The sequence below is a fragment of the Panthera onca genome, chromosome A3 (genome assembly GCF_046562875.1).
Source record: "Panthera onca isolate mPanOnc1 chromosome A3, mPanOnc1 haplotype 2, whole genome shotgun sequence".
Classification (NCBI taxonomy): domain Eukaryota; kingdom Metazoa; phylum Chordata; class Mammalia; order Carnivora; family Felidae; genus Panthera; species Panthera onca.
The window spans coordinates 129,126,162-129,148,662 of NC_138341.1; the positions used below are offsets into that span (position 1 = coordinate 129,126,162).

The 22,501-nt window shown below is 55.9% G+C and overlaps 1 protein-coding gene and 1 long non-coding RNA gene across 4 annotated transcripts in view; one reads left to right on the top strand and one right to left on the bottom strand.

Moving 5' to 3' along the window:
• BCAS4 (breast carcinoma amplified sequence 4) overlaps nucleotides 1-20,820 on the top strand; it is a 60,864-nt gene extending 40,044 nt beyond the window's left edge. For 2 of the 3 annotated variants that reach the window (XM_060620229.3, XM_060620238.3), the window contains exon 6: nucleotides 20,262-20,353. In XM_060620229.3, the coding sequence (XP_060476212.1) occupies nucleotide 20,262 (1 nt within the window). In that variant the 3' untranslated portion in view covers nucleotides 20,263-20,353. Of the gene's footprint in view, nucleotides 1-20,261 lie in introns of all 3 variants that reach the window. The other variant, XM_060620219.3, reaches the window with a different exon arrangement.
• On the bottom strand, nucleotides 11,396-15,342 carry LOC145715377 (uncharacterized). Its single transcript, XR_014137477.1, has 2 exons — nucleotides 12,320-15,342; nucleotides 11,396-12,061 (listed from the first exon to the last, which is right to left on the bottom strand). It is a non-coding gene; the product is annotated as an uncharacterized LOC145715377 (long non-coding RNA).
• Nucleotides 20,821-22,501: the final 1,681 nt, after the last annotated feature.

Sequence of the window (22,501 nt, forward strand, 5' to 3'; positions counted from 1 at the left end):
CACTGAAGGTCCTTAGGTCAAATGTGCCCTACCCACGGAGGGTCTTCGCCCCACTTGGGGTGTGCGTGTCTGTGTGCGTGTGTATTCAGTTGGAATTAGTTGCCAGCCTTTTTTTTTTTTTTAAGTGTATTTATTTATGTTTTTGAGAGCGATAGAGAGCGAGTGGGGGAGGTACAGAGAGGGAGACAGAATCTGAAGCAGGCTCTGCACTGGCAGCACGGAGCCCGGAGTAGGGTTCGAACTCATGAACCTCGAAATCATGACCTGAGCTGAAACCAAGAGTCAGACGCTTAACCGGCGGAGCCCCCCAGGCGCCCTGCAGTTGCCAGCATTTAAAAAACTAATTTCACATAAGGATCTGTACTTTTTTTCTCTTGAGAAAGCAGAGGTCTGGGCTCCTGGGAAGCGTTCCTGCCACACCACCGTCGTCGGCCAGAGTTGCCCACACTCAGCACCTGCCTCTGGGCGTTTGTTCTTCCAACCCAGGTGGAGCACATAGTAGGTGTTCAGTAAATATGAATCAGTGGGTGCTCGTAAGGCTTCCGTGGCCCCTGACGGCCTCCCCAGATATCTCTGGAGGCCGTCTCCAGGCAGTGGAGAGCCCCCGGAAGAGTGTCCTGTCCTGCCCCTCTCCCCTGCAGCTCCCCTGCAGCTTGGGGCCGCCTCTGGGACTTTCAAGAAGGTAATGGAGATTGTGGGCGGAGCAGCCCTGCCCAGGCTGGCCTGTAGGAGTCAGCAGTGCCAGGCTCGGTGTCTCCTCCCCTCCCCACTCACCCTATGCACCACCCCCCAGCTCCCTCCCCACCCAGGCCTGTAGAGGGAGGGAGGCTCTGCCTGGCTGGGGCACCTCCCCCTCCCTCTGCCCAATCCCCCTGGAGGGGTGACTCCCGGAAGGAGGCAAGGCTTGGCTGGGGCTTTATCTGGCGGTGGAGGCCGAGCCAGGCACCAACACAAAGGAGGCAGAGGAGATTCCAAGGCTCCTTCTCCGGGGCCCCGAACTGGCTTCTTCTCCTTCTGCCCTTCATCCCTTTCGGTAGAAACACAACATGAGCAGTTGGCAAATATTAACGCAACAGTGGAGGGCTGAGTGGCGCTTGGTCCCCAGCCCCCCTGCTCCCCCCCCCCCCCCACCACACCAAACTGGCCCTGTGAGTTACACACTGGCCTGTGTGCTGGGGAGGGACAGAGGGCTCTGAGCAGGCTGGTTTGCGAACCCGTTTTTTTTTGTTGTTTTTTTTTTAAGCATTGCATTCTTGTTGAGATTTTGAAGTTGACCAAGAAAGTTCCTTTCAACAAGAAGGGGCTTCTGTTTCGGGGGGACTGTTTGCTGAAGCCTATGTGGGAGCATTCCAACTTCTCCGTGGTCGGTGGGACACAGTCCCCCCTCCCCAGCAACACAGCCACCAACTTTGGCATCCACTCCCCGCATCCCTGTGACCGCAGCATCCCTGTGACCGCAGCGTCCCCATCGTCCCCATGGGATGCTGGTAGATGCTGTGCCCTTTGCATATGCTGGTCCCCTGCCTAGAATACCCTTCCTGTACCCTGCCTGATAATGTTTATTCATTGCTCAAGGCCATGTTGAATGTTACCACCTCTGGGAAGCTGCCTGAATGCCCCCAGGCAACGTTCCTCTGAACTTCCCTTGTCTGTTCTCCTGTTGGCACAGCACCTTGGGGTGCTGTGTTTTTTCATGTTGTTTCCCCGAGACTGAGAGTTTCTCTTCCCCAAGACTGAGAGTTTCTCGGGGCTGGGGACTGTCTTGTCTTTGACTTAGTAGCAGCCCGAGCCCTCTGGGCTCTTCATTGGACCAGCAAAAGCTAGCACTTTACCTGCCCTGGCTGGGCTCACCTGTTCATACGTACTGTTACCGTTTCCCCTTGACAGATGAGGAAACTGAGGCTTAAGAAAGCTAGAACGTCTCGACTTAGCCAGGGGTTGGTTCATTTGAATTCGACCCCATGTTCTTCGTGCTCCAAGGGTCAAAATCCAAACACTGGAATCAGGTTGCCCCAAGTGAGGCTCTGGGGCCGGGCAGAGACGGCCAACTGAGGAGGCAGGCGCCCTCAACTCCAGCCAGGAACAGAGGCTCAGAGTGGCCTGACCTTGGTCTTTTTTTAAAAAGAGAGGTTGAGGGGCGCCTGGGTGGCGCAGTCGGTTAAGCGTCCGACTTCAGCCAGGTCACGATCTCGCGGTCCGTGAGTTCGAGCCCCGCGTCGGGCTCTGGGCTGATGGCTCGGAGCCTGGAGCCTGTTTCCGATTCTGTATCTCCCTCTCTCTCTGCCCCTCCCCCGTTCATGCTCTGTCTCTCTCTGTCCCAAAAATAAATAAAAAACGTTGAAAAAAAAATTAAAAAAAAAAAAATAAATAAAAAAAAAATAAAAAGAGAGGTTGGGAGTAAAGACTTATGTGAAATCAATTGATTTTGGAAATAAATCTGAGACTCCAAAGAAATCTCAGGGGACCTATTGGCCCACAGGCCTCCACAAGCCTGGCCAGGGGTGGGGTCCGAGCCTGTTTACTGAAGGAGTCGGACTGTCCCCCTCCAGGTAACCCTTCATAGATTCTGCCTTCCCAGTTCCCATCCCCCCCGCCCCCCCAGAGTGTAGACCAAACTCCCGTGGTTCTTGGAAGGGGTAGTTGAGAGCATGGGTTCAGATCAGGGTTTCACAACCTTAGCACTACTGACACGTGGGGCCAGATCGTTCTTTGCAGCCGGACGGTCCTGTGCATCATACGATGGTATCTGGTCCCTGGTCTCTGCCCACCAGATGCCTCCAGTCAGGACCATCATTAAAGTCCAGAAATTACAAAAGTCCCTGGATGCAAAATTGCCCTGGGTTAGGAACCACTGGCCCAGATGAACGACCGTCCTCAGAACCGATGATCGTGTGTGGGACACATCATTGCCTTTGCCTTTGCGTGTCTCCTATAAATACGGACAATTCCCAAACGTTTAAAAACACATGAAAACATGGGTTCTAGAGCCCAAGAGCCCCGGGTTTGTGCCTTGATGGAGTCGCTTACTAGCCCCGTGGCCTTGGAACGGGGTCTCAACTTTCCCGTCTGTGAAGTGGGGTAGCGGTGCTCGAACCCCGTGGAATCAGCGTGCGGGATTCCCTCCGCCCTTGGCAAACTCGTGTCAGGCACCGACTGTGACGTGAGCACTGACTTCTATCACTGGAGGAGGAGCCGGGTTTCCTGAGGACTTTCTGCACGGCGGGACCCGTCCTGGGTGCCCTGGACTGAACTCGGTACTCGTTTCCTCAGTTCCTGCTTGCCGTGGGCAGGCGGGCTGCCATCACTGGCCCGTGTTGGAGAAGGGCCGCTGGGGCGGGGAGAGGTGAGGTCGCTTGCCCGTGGTCAGGGAAGAGAGCAGCCCGGGGGGCCGCAGCTGTCTGGAGCGCGTTCGGGGCGGCCTGCTGCCCCCGGAGATCGGGATTCGTGGGCGGCACTCAGCAGCTGCTCTGAGCGTGCGCTGTGGGGATCCGTTTTGTAGAAACTTCCCTTGGAGCGGCCGAGGGTTCCGCCCGCACCCCCACGAGCTTGTGCGGAGCCGCTGCCCATCCCACCAGCGGGAGTTGAATGGGGCAGCTCGCTCTGCCCCGGGGCCCCTGTCCCACCTGGGCCAGCCTCCCCCTGCTCGTGCCAGGACCACCCCCGGCCTGGCCGAGGTGGCGGCTCGGAGTGGGACTCCCGGGCACAGGTCTTGCCCGAGGACACGTCCCAGGTGAGGCTGGGCCATCGGGGGACACAGGCACCGGGGGCATCTGGGGTCCCCCCTCTGAGTCCCCACCCCTTTCAACACACTGGGGGCCGTACTGGCTGCCACGTGGAGATGTCAGCCCGTCAGGCTCTGTGTCCATCTGGACCCCCCTCTCCGAATTGTTCATCTCTCTGCTTGCCTCTCTCCATGCGTCTCTGTGCCTCTGTCTCCTGCGTCTCTCCTTGGCTCGCACACAAGGCACAACGCCTCACCATGCCCCCTGCCCCCATTCCCTGTCACCTCTTCCCCCACCCAGGGGTCTCCCCAGGACCCCACCCTCCTCAGATGGAGAGAGGTGCGGAGCGGAGGGACCACGAGGTCTGAATCTGCTTCTGCGTCCGCTGGCTGGGCTGCACCGCGGACGTCCCCTGCCGTTCTTGGGGACATAAGCACACCCAGGGGGAGTCCTGCAGTGGTGCGGGGGGAGCCGTCGGTAATAACAGCTGTGAACTGAGCCCCACAGTCTCCCCAGAAAGTAGAGCTCCCAGGCAGGTGCTCTTAGCAGGTGGATCTGAGGAGGGCTGCGTGCCTCCGGCTCCGGCACGTGACCGGAAAGGAAAGAGAGGTCAGGGGAGTGGCGTGGCCGTGGCCGAGGCCCGGCTGGCAGAGGGCGGGCAGGTTCTGAGGGACGTGACGAGTGCAGGGCAGCCCTTCGTTAGCACAGGCACCTGTGTGACGCCCGCAGCCGGGGTTGGGGCTTCTGGAGGAAGCGTGACCCCTTTGATGCCTAAGGAGCCCGGGAGGCTCTTGAACTTGGCTCTGTTCACGGCCCGCTTTCTTCGAGGGAGAATAAAGCACGTCCCATTAAGCAGTAAATTCATCCAGGTGCCTGTTCTGGCTGATGCCATTGCACCTAGTGATGCGGCCAGACCTAAAGTCAAGGCCAAAGTTCCCGTTACTTGGAGAGTCCTAATAATTAACCTGGAGCCTCAGGCAGAGGGGGTAATTCCGGCGTTCCAACGCGATGAGGAGCCCGAGCAGGGAGGGAGCTCGTTCCAGGCCGGACATCATTGAGCACCGGAGGGGAGGTGCCCGCCGGGACCTGGGTTGGGGATCTTGGCGCTGTGGCCCTGGCACCAGCTCTTCTCGTCCTGTGTCTGGAAGCTTCTTAGCTGGTGTGGACCAGGCTCCAGAGGCCTCGGGCGATACCCCAAGGAGTGTGTGTGGGGCAGAGTGGGGGGAAAGGAGCGGCTCGGATGGCATCAGTCACTGGTTCGAGAGAAGTGGGAGACCACGCCGGGGGCTGCTGCTGGGGCTGGCTGCCAGAGCATTTGTGCCTGGTGTGGCCTCCTGCAACTTGTCACTGGCCAGCGGGCGTCCACTGAGTATTCTCTGAGCCAGCTGCCTCGGTCGATATAGGAGCCATGCCTTATAGTGGCTGGAGGATGTCCCGGCACGTACAAGTTTTGAGGCTCCTTGTTATTAAGAATCAAGCAGTGCCCAGAATTGGCTCCCACAACTGTGATTTAGTTTAAACGTTCGTGTTTTGAAACTGAAATGCATTTAATGCTAAAAGTGCAAAGTTACGAAATTGTACGCTTGGGCTCTTTGTAAGCTACTGACGGTGTTTAAAAAGAATATGAATTCAGGGGGCCATAATAATAATGAAATTAGCCGGCATTCAGTGAGCACTTGGTATTTTCTAAGCACTTTGCAGTTCTATGGGCGTAACACCCCCTGAAGTAAGAAACTGTCGTTAGTCCTGTTCACCAGGTGAGAAAACTGAGGCACAGAGAGGTTAAGTAACTTGGCTAAGATCACACAGCTAGGGAGGGGGGACCACTGCCGTCTGAGAGATGTAGGAATGGGCAGCTTCCTGTGCTAGATGGAGGGACCTGCTTTCAGTGCTGGCAGCCCCACGTGGGGCTTCGGAGGGCATGTCACAGTGCAGATCCAAAGCCCTTTGTGACCCCCCCCACCTCCACTCACACCCTCACTCCCCAGGCAGCATGAGCCACTTTGGAGGAAATGGGCCCCTTAGATGGTAGGAAGCCCCTTAGGCTTGGCCCATAGGTCCCCCGGAGGCCCCAGAAAGTGAACTCGGCCTCCACCCAAGATGTTTGTTTTCTCGAAAGCAAGTTGGGGGGTGGCCAGCATGGTCAGCCTGCGAGGTATTCTCCCGGGCTTCTTTCCCTCATACCTTGGGCTCTTCCTCCTGAAGACAGCCCCGCCCATCCCCCCTCTGTGCTGAGGTCCACCCTGGCCTCTTCCTCCCCCACATTCCCTGTAAGTCCTCCTTGGCTGCACCAGGACCCCAGTCCCTGGGCCGGGCTTAACTCCTTTGATGCCAAATCTCCATGGGCCTCCCCTCTGTTCTTTTGATCATCCATACATTCACGTATTTGTTCGTTCATTCAGCAAATACTTACCCACCGATACTTACCCACTGACCTGGATGAGCTGTTCGCTATTTTGTATCCTTGGAACCCATGGAGAACAGAAAATATTCCTGCCATCTGGCAGGTGACAGTCTAGTGTGCCCCGGGGGAGATGGAAAAGTGAAGAAGCACAGGGAGATGGGTGTCTGAGGGTAGGATGTGGTCAGGGAGGTGGCTGGTTCGCTGAAGGAGGTAGAAAGGGCGTGCGCAGGGGTCCTGGGCGGCTGTGGGAGCAGCGAGACCTGAGTGGGCAGCCTGTTGGAAGTCGGAGGTGAAGGGGGTGGATGGAGCAGGTGTGGGGCCAGCGCTGGGACTCAGCTCTGGAGGGCTTGAGGCGGGATCTGGCCTGCGATGGTCCAGGGAGAGATGCTGTTGGCCTGGACCAGGGCGGGTCAGGATGGAGCTGGGGAAACAGGGTCTATTCCTCGTGTGTGCACGGGGCAGGGTATTTAATTGAAATTTTTTGCAAAAATTGTAGATTTACACGCAGTTAAGCAATAATATGGGGGGGGGGTGCCTGAGTGATGCAGTTGGTTAAGTGTCCAACTTCGGCTCAGGTCGTGATCTCGCAGTTCATGGGGTTCGAGCCCTGCATCGGGCTCTGTGCTGACAGCTCAGAGCCTGGAGCCTGCTTCAGATTCTGTGTTTCCTTCTCTCTCTGCCCCTTCCTCTCTCTCAAAAATAAATAAGCATTAGAAAGGAAGGAAGGGCATCGCTTCTCAGCCTTTTGGCTAAGATCAAGTGTAAAAAGGAAGGGAGGGAGGGAGGAAGGAAGGAAGAATGAATGAATGAATGAATGAATGAATGAATGAATGAATACAGAGAAATCTCTTGGAAGCTTAGCCCCTTTTCCCCCAGTGGAAACATTTTGCAAAACTTTAGTATAATAATATCATGACCAGGTACTGACATTGATGCAATCAGCTGGTCTTAGGGCTCCCATTTTGCTTGTCCTCATTTGCAGGTGTTTTAGGTTCTAGACAGTTGTATAAATTCTACGCGTTTATATTAGTTAGCCTCCTGTCTCCACCACTAGGGTCCACACTGAACAGTTCCAATCTTGCCGGGATCCCACCCCTGCTCAATCCCCAGCAGCTACCACTCTGCCCTCCGTTTCTAAAATGTTGCTATTTCAAAAATGTTCTAGAAATGGAACCCTACACCATGTAACCTTTCAGGATTGGCTCTTCTCGCTCAGCATTATTCTCTGTAGATACATCCAAGTCGCTGCGTGACTCAAGAGTTTGTCTGGATGTGTTTGCAGGGCAGAGGCCTAGTTGGAGATGCTAGTGTGGGGTTCGGGGCTGGAGGTGTCCAGCATGGAGCCAGAAGCTGAACGAGATCACCCCAGGAGACAGAGGGGATCTAGGTCGATGACCGAGCGCGAGTCGATTAAGCATCTTAGTGTACCGGGCGCAGGGATGTGGCCAGCCCTTGGAGACAGATGATGTCCCTGCAGCTGGGGTGAGGCTGCCTCGGGGCTGGGTGTCTGCGGTGGGCATGGAAGAAGCGGTTCACTCACCATCTCCCCCTTCCTCCCCTTTCTCTCTTTGCAGCCAGAGGGCTGGGCCCCTGTTGAGGGTTTAGACCAGGGTTTCCAGGGGTCCTGAATAAAATGGGAAAAGGGCAAAGCGCTGCCCCTAAGGTGAGATAGAGTCCCTTCAACAAAGACTGACCTGACTCCCGAGATGGCCTCCGTCCTTTGGGAAGAATATGATTTCTTTGACAAAGGGATGGGGCTGGCAGGTGGGGGCCCGGAGCGGGGGTTTCTTGTGTATCTGGTGCAGCAGCCTGGCTTGGGTTTGGAGAGGTCCTGAATGCACGGAACAGCTCGTGCCCTCCTGTCACCATCCCCTCCCCTCCGGGTCCTTGTCCCCAAAGTGTCCCCACCCCTGCCACCGCCTTTCGGGACATGCCTCCCTTTTCTCTCGGCCCCCGTGCTTCCCTCTCCTTTTCTGTCTTACTCCCTCACTCTGTCCGTCTTCATTCTCTATCTCTGTTCTCCCTCTCTCCCCATTCACCACACGTTCCCCTCCTCCTTTCCATCTATTTCTGCTTTTTCTCAGTCCCCTCCCCCCTCTTGTTTCCACATTTTCTCTTGCTCTTTCTCTCCCATTTGTGTGTGTCTGTCCCTCTTGTGTCTTTCCCTTTGTCTGCGTCTCCGACCCCGTCTCTCGTTACCTCCTGCTCTGTCCCATCCCTGCTGTCTTCATCTCGAGCTTTTCTTCTTTTTCTCACTCTCAAGTATTATTTTTCCAGACCCTGGAGATCATCCATTGCCACCCTCAGGGGGCCCAGTGGATAAAATGTCTTAATCAGACCAGGACAGCGCGGGAGGCGAGCTCCCTAAAAGGGCTTCCCAGGGCGAGTGACAGGGTGACATCAGTGTGGTGGCTGCAGCACGGGCCACCCGCTGGAGGGGTTGGCGGGCCCAGACCAGAGCTCTGAGAGCACCTGCGTCTGAGGAAAGGGTGGATTGAAAGGAGACTCCCAAGGCTGCCTGGATGTCTGGGATGGGGGAGAATGGGCACAGGTGACAGTCTGGGCCTTGCCTCTGAAGCAGATTCCTTCAGCTGTCGGGAGGTGACCGCTCAGCCCTGGGGAGTCTTTCTCCAGCCCGGGCAGGGGTGGGGGGCAGGCATGTAGGCGGCTTCTTAGCACCTGCTGGTTCTGGACACCTCCGAACAGCGTGTGTATCTGATGGAGAACAGCTGCCCACACTGGGGACCCTGACAAAATGGTCAATTGAGGCTGTGTTTGCTTTCTGCTCCCCAGAGCTATAACCGGTGCTATTTTCAACATTCTTTTGTGGAGCCAGCCACCTTCAAGGCCAGGCAATGGAACCTCCCGGGGTTCTACTGCTAACCGGCATCAGAGTGAGAAATGTATAGCTCCCACATGACAGTAGCCAGCTGGGGAACCTTAGCCAGCTGTTGGTTCAGGCCACGGACACTCATCTGGAGGCGGACCACCCGCCAGTGGCTGGAATCCGGACACAACCGTGCCTCCTGTGGGTCGGTGGAGAATCTGTTTGACAAGGAGGTTGCTAAGCTGAGCAGACCCCTGGGAACAGGAAGCTGCTTTGACGCTCTGGGCCGGGGAAGGATCTTCCCTTCCTTGCTCTGTGCCAGGAGTGGGTCAGTCTTGGCTCCAGACAAATCCATTCGCTGATGTCCCCCCTCAAATCCACCATTGCTCCTGCTGTGCCCTTTGCCCCACGATGTCCTCTCAGCCAGGAGTGCTGGCCTCATGCTGCCCACGAAGCCATCCACGAGTGACTTGTTTTTTTTTAGCATTTATTTATTTATCTATTTATATCCAAGTTAGTTAACATCTAGGGCAATAATGATTTCAGGAGTAGATTCCAGTGATTTCTCCCCTACATATAACACCCAGTGCTCATCCCAGCAAGCGGCCTTCTTAGTTCCCCTTCCCCATTTAGCCCATCCCCCCACCCGCAGCCCCCTCCAGCAACCCTCCGTTTGTTCTCTGTATTTAAGAGTCTCTTATGTTTGTCCCCCTCCTTGTTTTTCTTTTTGCTTCCCTTCCCTTATTTTCATCTATTTTGTATCTTAAGTGCCACATATGAGCAAAGTCATATATTTGTCTTTCTCTGAGTGACTAATTTCGCTTAGCATAATACCCTCCAGTTCCATCCACGTAGTTGCAAATGGCAAGATTTCATTCTTTTTGATTGCCGAGTAATACTCCATGGTATATATATACCACATCTTCTTTATCCGTTCACCCATCGATGGACATTGGGGCTCTTTCCATACTTTGGCTATTGTGAATGGTGCTGTTTTAAACATGGGGGTGCACGTGTCCCTTCGAAACAGCACACCTGTATCCCTTGGATAAATGCCTAGTAGTGCAATTGCTGAGTCGTAGGTAGTTCCATTTTCAATTTTTTGAGGAACCTCCATACTGTTTTCCAGAGCGGCTGCACCAGTTTGCATTCCCACCAGCAGTGCAAAAGAGATCCTCTTTCTCTGCATCCTCGCCAACATCTGTCGTTGCCTGAGTTGTTCATGTGAGCCATTCTGACAGGTGGGAGGTGGTCTCTCATTGTGGTTTTGACCTGTCTTTCCCTGATGATGAGTGATGTGGAACATTTTGTCATGTGTCTCTTGGCCATCTGGATGTCTTCTTTGGAGAAGTGTCTATTCATGTCTTTCGCCCATTTCTTCACTGGATTATTTGTGTTTTGGGTGTCGAGTTTGATAAGTTCTTTAGAGGTTTTGGATACTAACCCTTTATCTGATATGTCCTCTGCAAATATCTTCCATGAGTGACCTTTCTGAGGCATGGAGACAACCGACCCTGGGAGCCCAGAGACCCTACAACATCTGCAGGCCCCGTTGTCACAGCTTATTAAGAATTTCAGGCCAGCGATAGAGCATCAGAGCAAGTGCGGGCCTGTGTGTCTATGTGGATGGCACGCCCACGAGCTGGGCCCTGTCTGTCCCCTACAAGTGTCACGCCTTGAGTGAGGTCCTAAGCCTGCTGAGTCTCAGTTTCCACATCTGTGTAGCGGGATTTACAGTTACAGCCTCTGCACAGGATTGTCGTGAGCAGTAATTCAGATAACATAAGGGTCAGTGGCTGTTATTATGACTGGTGATGTTGATATTATTATTTAGTAGCTCTTATCTGTGCTATTCCCTCAGTGCTTTGCATATGCTGCCACGGATGTGCTTTATTATATTTATTTATTTATTTAAACATTTTTAATGTTCATTTATTTTTGAGAGAGCGTGCATGCCTGTGAGCAGGGGAGGGGCAGGAGGAGAGGGAGACACAGAATGTGAGTGGGGGAGGGGCAGAGATTGGGACACAGAATCCGAAGCCGGCTTCAGGCTCCGAGCGGTCAGCAGAGAGCCCGACGCGGGGCTCAAACTCACGAACCTTGAGATCACGACCCGAGTCGAAGTCGGATGCTCAACTGACTGAGCCACCCAGGAGCCCCTAGCTTTCCATTTTTTTAAACAAGAAGCTTGAAATCCATCTTTTAAAGAGAAGAGGCATTTCATTCAAAAACTTGGGAACACAACCAGACCAAAGGAGCAAGAGACAGCACAGTGGAGGCCAAGTGGGACGCACCTGTGGGTCTGGGTTGGGCCCATTGGTGACCTTAGTGGCAGGGCCTGAAGACAGCAGTGAGGAGTCTCACTTTATTCTCACCATCACAAGGTACCTACTGGAGGATCAAGTTTCTTTTTTTTTTTTTAATGTATTCTTTATGTTTAAATTTTTATTTGTTTATTTTGAGAGAGAGAGAGAGGGCACAAGCTGGGGAGGGGCAGGGAGAGAGGGAGAATCCCCAGCAGCACGGAGCCCGACGTGGGTCTCGATCTCAGGAACCGTGAGATCATGACCTGAGCCAAAATCGAGGGTCAGATGCTTCACCGACTGAGCCAGCCAGGCTCCCCGGATCGGATTTGTTTCTTAAGACAATCCCTCAGGCTGCCGTGCGGAGAATGGGTTAAGGGCCAGAGCGGCCCCTGAGAGGTGGCACAGACAGGACACCAGTGGTGATGGGGAGAGGGGTTTGGGAGGAATTAGCAGAAGGGATTGAGGACCCGTGGGATGTGGGCGTCCAGTCTGGGCAGTGGGTGGGCCCCACAGTGAGTCTCGCGACCGCTGAAAGCCTCGGTTTCCTCCTCCGTGCAAGGGCCTTCCGACACCCACGCGGAGCAGGTGCTCAGTTAACAACACGCGTGTAAGTAGATGGTCATCGGACAGTTCTGTCAGTGGCTGTGTGATGATGAGCGGCGAAGGCCAAGTGACTCGGTGTCGAAACAGGACGACTCTGATGCAAACCATGAAGTGGAGGGGGAGCCGGGGCTCCACGAAGAGGGGCTCCGAGGGTGGAGCGGCCGGAGGGAGGAGGGGGCAAGCAGGCAACAGCGGAGCCCTGGCCCCGGGGACAGAGAGATCAGACTCTGGCTCAGGGGCTGGGCACCCCCGCCTCCCGCCCCGTTCGGTCTAGTTCTGGAGGAGGCCGTGACATGACTCCTCCCGCCGGCTGTCCTGTCTCCCCTCCCAGACTGTGTGTGAGTTTGGATTTAGGAGCCGGTATCTTGGCAGAACGTCTAGGGGCTCCTCCTCTGCTAGTTTCCATGTTAACGCTTTTCCTCCAGCTAAAAGCAGAATCCACGGGGGAGCCACGAACCTTCTAGAGCCGCTGCCCAGGGTCAGCATCACCTATAGCGAGATTTCACCAGCTGGTCCCTGCTGCGAGGGTCCTTCTGGGTGGGGGCTGCGCGCCGCGGGAGCCTCCAGCCCTGTTCCTCTGCCATCAGAGCCTCAGCAGCCCCCTCCTGCCACCGGCCGCTCTGGGTCACTGGGCTGGCAGGGGTTGGGGCTGGTGGCCCAGCTGGGTGGGAGGGCTCTGCCAGTCCAGCGCTGCAGACGGGATTGGACACGCAGGGGCTGCTTGCAGAGAAGTGGGTGGAGCTCTGCTCACAGCTGTCAGAGCCTTCTGGAAGACTGGGGGCCCTGGAGCAAACGCGGAACATTGCAGGCAGTGTAGCCAGGCGTGGCCTGACGTACAGAAGGCCCCAGGCCCCAGGAGGGAGGCTGGGACCAAGGGGGACCGTCCTGTGGGCTGGCTGTGGCAGGGGGCAGTGCCCACAGCCCAGGGGAGCCCGCTCTGATTCCCAGCTTGGCCTTTCACCGTCTGTGTGACCCTGGATGTGTGACCTACCTTCTCTCCAAGCCTGCTCTTTGCTCCACAGGACGGGCACCGTCGCAGTGCCGGCCTCAAGGGCTTCCGCGAGCTCCCGGGGAGACGGTGGGAAGGGCAGCGGCCGCTGGCGGTCCCCAGCCCGTGGGGCCCAGAGCAAGGGACTGGAAGCGACACCTTCTCCATCCAGGTCCTCGACAGCCCTGTGTCTCAGTGATGTGCCGTGAGCTTGGAGCCCCTGCCGGCTCAGATGCCCCCCAGGGCTCGGCAGGTCCTGCGGACCAGTGAGTCAGGCCGGGTGGGGGCGGTGGCGAACCGGACAGCACATGCCCTGTCTGCAGGGGCCAGCTCACGGCACCCCACAGGAATGCGCGCTCAGAGTGGCCAGATCGCTCCCTTCAAGAGAAATAGGAACTCAGTATTTATTTGAAACATCCCAGCTCTTCCCTGTTGGCAGCTAACTCGTTTTCAAATTCGCACGAGCCAAACCGGCCGTGTCTGCGGGCCAGATGCTAAGCAAAGGCCACCGGTTTGCGATCTCCGAGTACGTTGAAGCCGGGGGCGTGGGGGCGGTTCCTGAAGTTGCTAAGGTTGGGAAGCAGGTGATAAAGGGACCTCCTGAGTCCTGCACTCAGAGCTCATCCCCCGGCCCCACTCAGTCCCGGGACTTTCTGTTGTCCTGGCTCCGTGCCGGGCCTGGGGGGTCCTGGATTCAAATCCTTCTCTGCCAGTTCCCAGCTGAATATTTGGGCATGTACCTCTCTGGGCCTCAGTTTCCTCTTCTGCAAAATGGAATTAGGGATACCTGCCTCTGTCGGCAGCTGCGAGAACAGACAGGCTGTGAATCCATAGGGCCCATCATGGGCTGGGTGCCCAGAAAGTGCTCAACACCAGGTCGCTGTGGTTGTGGAGAGGCCGGGGGCTTGGTCTGTGCAGATAGGGCTGTTTCTTCTGTCCGTTGCTTCCCCCCAGCCCCCAAATACGTTCTATAATTTTAGAATTAGAGACAGGTTTCTGTGATAACACAGAGAGTTCCCATGTACCCCTCACCCAGTTTCCCTCATTGTTAATATCTTATTTTTACTGTGGTGCAGTCACAGTCAGGGGACCGACGTCAATGGATTGCTTGCTAATAAGTAAGCTGCACAGTTTATTCAGATTCTGCTAGTTTTTCCCTGGTGTCCTTTTCTGTCCCAGGATGGCATCCAAGACACAAACCGTACTCTATTTAGTCACCTTGCCTCCTCAGCTGCCTCTGGTCTATGACACCTTCTCCAACTTTCCTTGTTTTTGATGAGCTTGACGGTTTTGAGGAATATGGGTTAAGTATTTTGCACAATATCCCTCTGTTAGGGCTGATGTGATATTTTTCTTGTGGTTTGATTGGGCTTACGGGTTTGGGGAGGAAGACCACAGAGGTGAGGTGACTTCGCGTCACATCCAGGGCACATGCTGTCCACAAGATGTATCGCTGATGGTGTTGACCTTGACCCCCGGACTGAGTGGTGTCTGCCAGGTTTTTCCTGAGCAGTTACTTTTCCTCCTTTTCATATTCTGCTCTTTGAAAGCAAATGGCTGAGTGCAGCCCCATCAAGGGGAGGGCCAGCTAAGCCCGAGCTCCCGGAGGGGGGCAGTACATGTAGAAGCCAATGGGAAATCTTTGATGTCATTTGGAATTGGTTTGAGATTCGTATCTCTCCTCTATCTGTCTTTATGTCTAGCAGTTTTCACTTTTTTTTTTTTTTTTGAGACCACTGTATTTCATTGCCTAAACAACTTGGGTTGAGTCTTGTTCTCACCCATTTAACTATCTGCTTGGCCTTGAGTGACTCACTGTCAAAGGGGGTGATGATGAGAATAAGGCAGCCTGTGTCAGGCTGCGTTCAGAAGCCTGACCAAAGTGGTTTAACCAAATAGGGTTTGTGTTTTGTGACACAAAACACATGACAAGTGGTCTTCATGTGACAAGAAGTCCTGAGTGGCCAGTGGAGCTGATGGGGCTTCTCAGGGAGGCTACTGGGGACCCAGGCTTTTCCTGGCTGCTGGTCTGCCGTTCTTAGCACGTGTCTCTTGTCCTCATGGTCCCAAGGTGGCTGCAGCACCTCCACCATCACTGCTGTGCTCCAAACAGGACTCCGTGAAATTGATAGCATTATCCCCACTTTACGGAGAGGAAAGTGAGGCTCAAAAGGAGAAAGCCCTACTTAAAGAGGCTGTGAGGGTCACAGACAATGAGTGTAGCCTGGGCACAGTAGGTGTAATGATTGTTTTCTCAGCGGGAGGTACCTCTCCCAAGGCCCTCAAGCTGGGAGGGCCTGGTGACCTGGGGGGAGGAGTGTGGGCCTCTGGGCAGCTGAGCTCCTGTGCAAGGTCAACCTGGGGCCTCAGCCCCCCAGGGGTTGACCAGGCTCTGGGGCTGACCCTGTGTTCCTCAGAAGCCAGCCCCTGAGTGGGATGCCATGTGGTCTGCTGCTTCTGGTGGGGTGGGGGTAGGGGTGCGGGGATGCTGGGTGGGGCAGGACAGGCTGGAGGTGCAGTGATGGCCCAAGAACAGCCAACCAAATAGCACAGAGTTCTGGGACAGTGGGCAAGGTGGGCCTGTCCCTGAGTCCTACAGCCCACGTGGTGACTCAGTGCCCATTGAATGGGAGCTACAGGGAAGGGTTTGTTGTCCTGATCTATTGATTCAGGGGCAAACCATGACTGGGGGTCCAAATCTGGCCTGCCTCCATTTTTGTAAATAAAGTTTTATTGGCACACAACCATGCTGTTAGTTTACATATTATCTGTGGCTGCTGTTGTGCTACAAGGGCGGAGTTGAGTAGTTGCCATAGCGACCATGTGGCTTGCAAAGCCCAAAGTATTTTCTGTCTGGCCCTTCACAGAACAAGTTTGCAGACCCTGGCCAGAACAGAAAGCAGACCAGGATTAGGAATGTGCATTTAGGGCTTCCCAAGAGGGAGATACAAGGCGGGCCAGGACTTCCAAGGGGCTGTGGGGATTTCTGGAAACAAGTGGGCTGGTGGTAGAGGACGAGCTAAGGCCCTGGGGTGGGTGAGCTTAGCTTTAGAAGACAATGATCTGCCCTGAACCCAGTGCTGCAGCAGCCATTTGGCAGGGGGGTGGGGGGGGGTGGGCTTATCAGAAAAGAAGCTTTCCAGGGTGGCCATCTTCGGGGTTTCTGCTGGAAGCAGCAGGATATAGAAATGGTGAAGTGGCCACGAGCGATCTGGGGCCCCGGGAGAGTGTACCCCCTGTTCCTCAGCTCAGCCACCCAGAGCCACGAGGAGCTGTGGGCCCAGTGCTGCCAGATCATCTGATTTTCCGAGAGAAGCTGGCAGTCTGGTTTTCATGAGAAATCTCCTGATTTGTTACATGTTTGCAATTAATTCCTTTTTTTTTTTTTTTTTTTTTTTTTTAAAATCATGAAGCAGACCAAGCGCATATCCGTCTGGTGTGTGGGTTCCGGGTTTGAGAACTCCGGTGTCCAGGGTAGAAGTGAGGATTCTGGAATGTGGGTAGACTGGGGAGAGCAGGCCAGGCCCAGCGCCTTAAGCCAGCAGGCTGGAGCTCTGAGCTCCCGCTGGGGGCAGCGGGGGACCAGGGAGGGAGACTCAGAGGGGGCGGGGCAGAGTCTTGGAGCTGCGGTGTCAGATTTCCGCATCTCCCAACCGATCCCAGGCTGGTGGAACGTTCCTGCCGGCGGGCTGGGAGCTGGGGAGCCAGGAGGTGGACACTCCTCTTTGCTCACCTGGAAGCCCCCGGAGGGGAATCTCATTACCAGCTGTAGAGGGAGGGGTGGGAGGTGGAGGTCTCTGAGGTCCCCTCCGAGGACTGAGATTCTCAAGGGTTTGGGTTTGCTGCTCTGTCCCCAAAGACTTGGGTCCTGTCTGATGATGGGCAAAGGCTGGGCTTAGAACTAGACAGGCCTGGTTGGACTCCAGCTCCCTGGTCCCCTGGCTCCTGCCACTTCTGGGACATGGGCATGACCCCGGTTTTGCAGGTTGCCATGGGAATCCGGGGGAAAATGGGTGTGAGGGGCTGGGCTTCTGTGGCGTCCTGACATGGCTGTGATTGGGGGCCTGGCCTCCAGGATGTGGTCTCTTCTTCCTGGCAGCAGCTGGGGCGTCTGGCTGGTTTTAGCCTCACACTCCAGCCCTTACCTGCTGATTCAAGCCGCTGGCTCCCCTGGGGGTTCCTGGTTTCAGGACACCTGGTTGCAAGTGACAACAACCCAGGTCATCTTGGCTTAAGCAAAAAAGAGGCTTCCGTGGCCCATGGACGGGAAATGTCCCAGGGAAACTGTAGCCTCAGGCAGTAACAGATTCAGGTGCTCGAATGATAACGTCAGGACCTTGTCCCAGCTCTGCTTCCCCTGGTGGCTTCAATCCCAGGCAGGTCCTGCGCTGTGGTGGCAGCGGTGGCCCTCAGGCTCACAGCCATCCACTCCGGAACTTGGGGGCCGGGAAGCAGAGACAGCATCCCTGTCTCAGCAGTGAAGGTCCCAAGGCTGACGGCCGCCGGCCACAGGCTCAGCCCTCCACCAGTCATGCCTGGGGTGGGTCAGGCCTCCACCCAGCCCCCACTGGAGCCGTAGGGTGGGCACGGGCACAAGTGACCGGCAAGAAGATCGAGACTGGGCGGTGGAGATTAGAGGGCCCGTGCCCGTTCCATGCCTCCCCTGCTCTCCAAGAGTTGTGCCCTGAGCCACACGGGGCCCCCTGGGCTCATCATAGGCCGTCCCTGTGACTCCAGGCTCAGTTCTCCAACCAGCTATGAGTCACCGTCCCACACTTGCCCACGTGCTCCAAGATGTTGGCAGGGGTTTGGTCCAGGGCTGCTGGGAGGCTCTTATGATGACTTCTCCTTGATCCTGTCTTAATTATATTGATTTTCTCCCTTTTTTGGAAGTCTCTCTCCCCGAAGGAGGAGACAGAAGCCCCATCTCTCACAGGGATGCCTTACCCATTCAGAAACACCCCCCCCCCCTTGAATGGTAGGACTATTTCAAAAAGAATAGGGGGTCAGGATGAGGCCACATGACTGGGTCAGGGCAGTGGCTCCAGCTCGGCCACTGACCCCTCATGGGTCCCTTCCCTTGCCTGCGACCAGGGGGCCAGGAGAAGGGACCTATCTCTTCATGATCACAAAATGCTCTTTGGCCCCCATGTGTCAGGTGAGGGAGCGGGTCTTTGAGCTGTCATTGTTCGCCCATTTTCTAGATACTACGATGGCCGGCACTCAGGAGAAATGGGGTGAAGAGATTCTAAGCCTCTGGGCTATCCCCAGACTGCATCCCCCAGGCTGCGAGACGTATCTTGGGGTTCGTTTCCCAGTTGTGCTCTGGTCACAGAGCTATCAGAGGACTTGCTTCCTATTCAGGGGGGCAGGGGACGTCCCAGGAAGGAGCTAGAGAAAGGAGGCAGGGGATAGGCCTGGGCCCCAAGTACCCCCAAGTAGGCTGAGCCAAGAATGGCGGCCCCGGGGCTGCCGGGCAGAATGTTCTGTTGCCCTTGTGTGAGGCTGGCCCTTGGCCAAGGTGAACTGCGTATCCTGGTTTTCCAGGTATGGTGGCGCAGGGAGGGAGGTAGTCCTTACACCCCGAGCACATTCCATCTTATTGGAAATACTTTGATGGTTTCCTTCTGCAGAGAAAGAGGGTTCGGTGTGGGGGGACGTTCAGGGCTTTGGGGCTTCGACATGAGAGTCTGTCCACTTCTGCCCTAAGCCTGACTGCTCACCTTTAGGGGACACTGGCCACAGCCCCCCTCCCTGGTCCCCTCTTTCCCCTCATTTCTGCTCTTTCTAAGACACATACCGAACTCCACACACACATTCCCGGTTAGTGATTTAAATGGCTCCCTGGTCTCTTGGGATGAAGTTCTTGGCATGGCTTCCAAGAGCCCATGTGGTCTGGCCTTGGTTTATAGCCTCATCGCTGTCCACGCCCCGACCTGGCCCCATTCCAGACTGAGCCCCTGGAGTCCCCAGGTCTGCCCCCCGCCTCCTGCCACGGCGTGTGACATGCTCTTGTCTCAGCCTGGAGGCCCCATCCTGGAAGCAGGGAGTTTCAAGCCTCTGGAAACCTCCCCGACCCCCCAGGAGGAGTTGGGCCACCTCTGGGTTCTACAGGTGCCCGTGCCGTCCCACCATCAGCCATCACGCGGCGGTGGTGTTCCGTGGGTTCCTTTGTCTCTCCCGCCAGTGAGCCCGGGATGTGGGCAGAAGGGGCCTGGCTGGTGCGGGTGCTCGGGACGTGGTGATGGAGTCGGGAGGACGCCTGGAGCACATGGGACCCCCTTGGTCCTTGGTGTCCCCGCCTCCACGATGGGGATGGCGGTCAGGGCGTCACTGTGGGGAACAAGTGTGCGGGGAGGCCGAGTGTGCACCAGCGTGGTGCGGGGCACACGCGGGCGTCGGGCTTCGGGAGAGCTGTGGCTGGCGGGGAGCCAGAGCCCCCACCCGCTGCCCCCGCCCCTGCACCTGCAGACCCACCCGAGCCGGGTCTCAGCTTGGGGTCCAGGAGACCGGACGGTCCAGGGAAGTGTGGGGGGAAACCGGGAGAGTGGTGAGAGGGACCCCCGCTCCTCCCTCTGCGCCCCCGAGCCCCACGTACCTGCCCGTCTGCCAGCGGAGCCCGGCCCCCCTCCTCCTGAGGGCTCAGAGGCCTCGTCATAGAATCAGCCCCAGCTCTGCAGGAGAGTCCTCTGGGGGCTTGGAAATACCCCCGTGCTAGGCCACGCCCCCAAACCAGTGTCATCAGACTCAGGGTGGGGGGGCCCCAGGCAGAAGTTCTCCCGGGGGGTTCCAGCCACGTGGGGGGGGTGCGGCCACGTTGGAGAAGCGCTGTTTGACCCGGTCCTCGGTGAAACTGGGGTTTCACCCTGAGAACGGGTCTCACCAACCAGAGCTCAGGGAGGGCTGCTGGACGGAAAATCTCTTCTCCCCTCCCTTCTCAACAAAAATCCACACCAGAAATAAGCAAGCACTTCTTAAAATGGTTTAGTTTTGTTTTTTTTTTTAAAGTAACACATTCATATGGCACCAGCTTGAGGCGGCACAGATGGGGACCCGGTGCAGGAATGCGCAGCCTGCCCCCCAGTCGCCCAGCAGCAGGCCCTGGGCTGGGCTGGGCTGGGCTGGGGCGGGTGGGAAGGGGGGGGTGCACCGAGCTCCTGTGCACACACGTGTGGAGGGACCCCCGCCTCGCACCAGGGACACCTGCTTTCTCGGTGACTCTCCGTCACAACCTGGCCCTGCCTGTCCGCGTCCGTGGGGGCCGGCGTTGGCTCTCACGGGCAGTGCCCCCCAAGCATCCCGCGGGCCACGTCCCCTGCAGGATGCGTCCGGTCCCACAACCGGACTTCTCCGGTCACAGAACAAGAGCGCTGAAATGGCTCACGGGTCACCCCGCTTTCTGTCGTTCCAGAAGCCGTCCACGCCGGCACCCCTGCCCTTCGAGCTGCCCGCGCTGTACCGGACGGAGGACTACTTCCCCGGGGACGCGGGGGACACGCCCAGGACCCCCAGTCGCCGCCGCCACAGGCGCGTGTGAGCTCTGCCGTCGGGTCGTCGGAAAGCGACAGTGCGTGCGTGCAGCGGCTCGGGTTTTCTGGTCTTCTCGCTGTGCATTTGTGTTTTTCAGTTTCCTCTCTCGCTTCATGTGAAACGGCGGGGTTCGGAGAAGCATCTGGAGCCCCCACGCGTGCCGCGCTGAGCCGGCCGGCGGGTCCCACCCGGGTCGGGTCTGCCTGGTGTCCTGGGACACGGGGCGCGCGGGTCTCGGGAGCTTCGGGGCTCCGGGACCGGGGACTCGATCTCCCTGTCGGTCTGTGCCCGGCTTTGCGTGGGCATCATGGGGTGGGGTGGGAGGGGGGGCGCTCCTGCACCAGGGTGCGTGGCTCCAGGTCTGTCTGTGGTGGGTAGTTTGGCTGCCAAGCCCCGTGCCCACGGGCCTGTGAATCATCTCAATAAAGGTGTCAAGAGCTCATGTGTGGTCTGGGTGCAAATGTCCTCTGGAAGGGAGCACCTGCCCCCTAGGCCAGCCTGCCCCTCCCACTCTGCTCCTCAGGGAGCCCTGCCTGAGGGGAGGGGGCGGCGGTGGTCATCAGAGTCCCAGTAAGAGTGGAGAGGTCACGGGGCGCCTGGGTGGCTCAGTTGGCTGAGCGTCCGACTTCGGCTCAGGTCATGATCTGGCAGTTCGTGGGTTCGGGCCCCGAGCCGGGCTCTGTGCTGACGGCTCAGAGCCTGGATGGAGCCTGCTTCGGATTCTGTCTCCCTCTCTCTCTGCCTCTCTCTCTCTCTCAAAAATAAATAAACATTAAAAAAAAATTTTTTTAAAGAAAAGAATGGAGAGGTCATGGGGTGCCTGGGTGGCTCAGTCGGTGAAGCGTGGGACTCTTGATTTCGGCTCAGGTCATGATCTCACTATTGGGAGTTCAAGCCCTGCACAGGGCTCTGTGCTGAGGATGGGAGCCTGCTTGGGGATTCTCTGTCTCCCTTTCTCTCTGCTCCTACCCCACTTGCTCTCTGTCTCTCTTTCTCAAAATAAATAAACTTAAAAAACAATTTTTTTTTAATTAAAAAAAAAAAATGGGTGGGGCTCCTGGGTGGCTCAGTCGGTTAAGCATCGGAATCTTGGTTTCAGCTCAGGTCATGATCTCAGGTTCGTGAGACTGAGCCCCACGTCGGGCTCTTTGCTGATCGAGGAGTCTGCTTGGGATTCTGTCTCTCCCTCTCTCTGCCTATCCCCTGCTCGTGCTTGCTTTCTCTCTCTCTCCTAAAATAAATAAACTTAAAGAAAAAAAAGAATGCAAGAGGTCAATAGGATTTCCAGGGATCTTCAAAGGTAGATTTCATGCGATTGAATTTCCTGCTCTTGTCCTGAAATTCCCGATTTCTCAGTTTGGTGATGGATAATTCTGGTTTTTCTGGAATTCCTCCCAGGGCCAAGAAGACACACACACTCGCCCAGCTGAACGGCAGACCCGCACTAGAATTTCAAGGAAACCTAACCTAACGAATCAGGAGACAGAGCAGTAGAAAAGCAAGGGGAGTGCTGCATCTTGACAATTTTAGGGCAATTTCTTGGAATTAAAGCTGTAGGCAGACATCTTATTTCAAGAAGAGCCAGCGTTTTCCTTTCGTTTTCTTCTTCTTCTTTTTTTTTAGTGTTTATTTGTTTTCGAGAGAGACAGAGAGCCTGAGCAGGGGTGGGGTTAGAGAGAGGGAGACAGAGGATCAGTAGCAGGCTCTGTGCTGACAGCAGACGGCCGGATGTGGGGCTCGAACTCATGAACCCTGACCTGAACTGAAGTCAGATGTTCAACTGACTAGGCTGCCCAGGTGCCCCGAGAAAAGCCAGTATTTTTCCGTAGAGTATATCTATATCTATATCTATATCTATATCTATATGTAATCTATATCTCTATATCTATATGTATCTATATCACCTATATATAGAGAGATTTTTTTTTTTTTTAGTAAAAACTTGTGTACATTGTTTTAAATTACTGAGGTATAGTTTGTATACAGAAAAATTCACCTAGGTGTAAGGTTCACTGAATTTTCACAAACCCCACCCGGGGCTAACAGCATCCTGACATCTGTCAACGGAGACAGGTGTTGCTGGTGTCTGTACTTCCTGTAGCCGGAGGATGGGTGGATGGT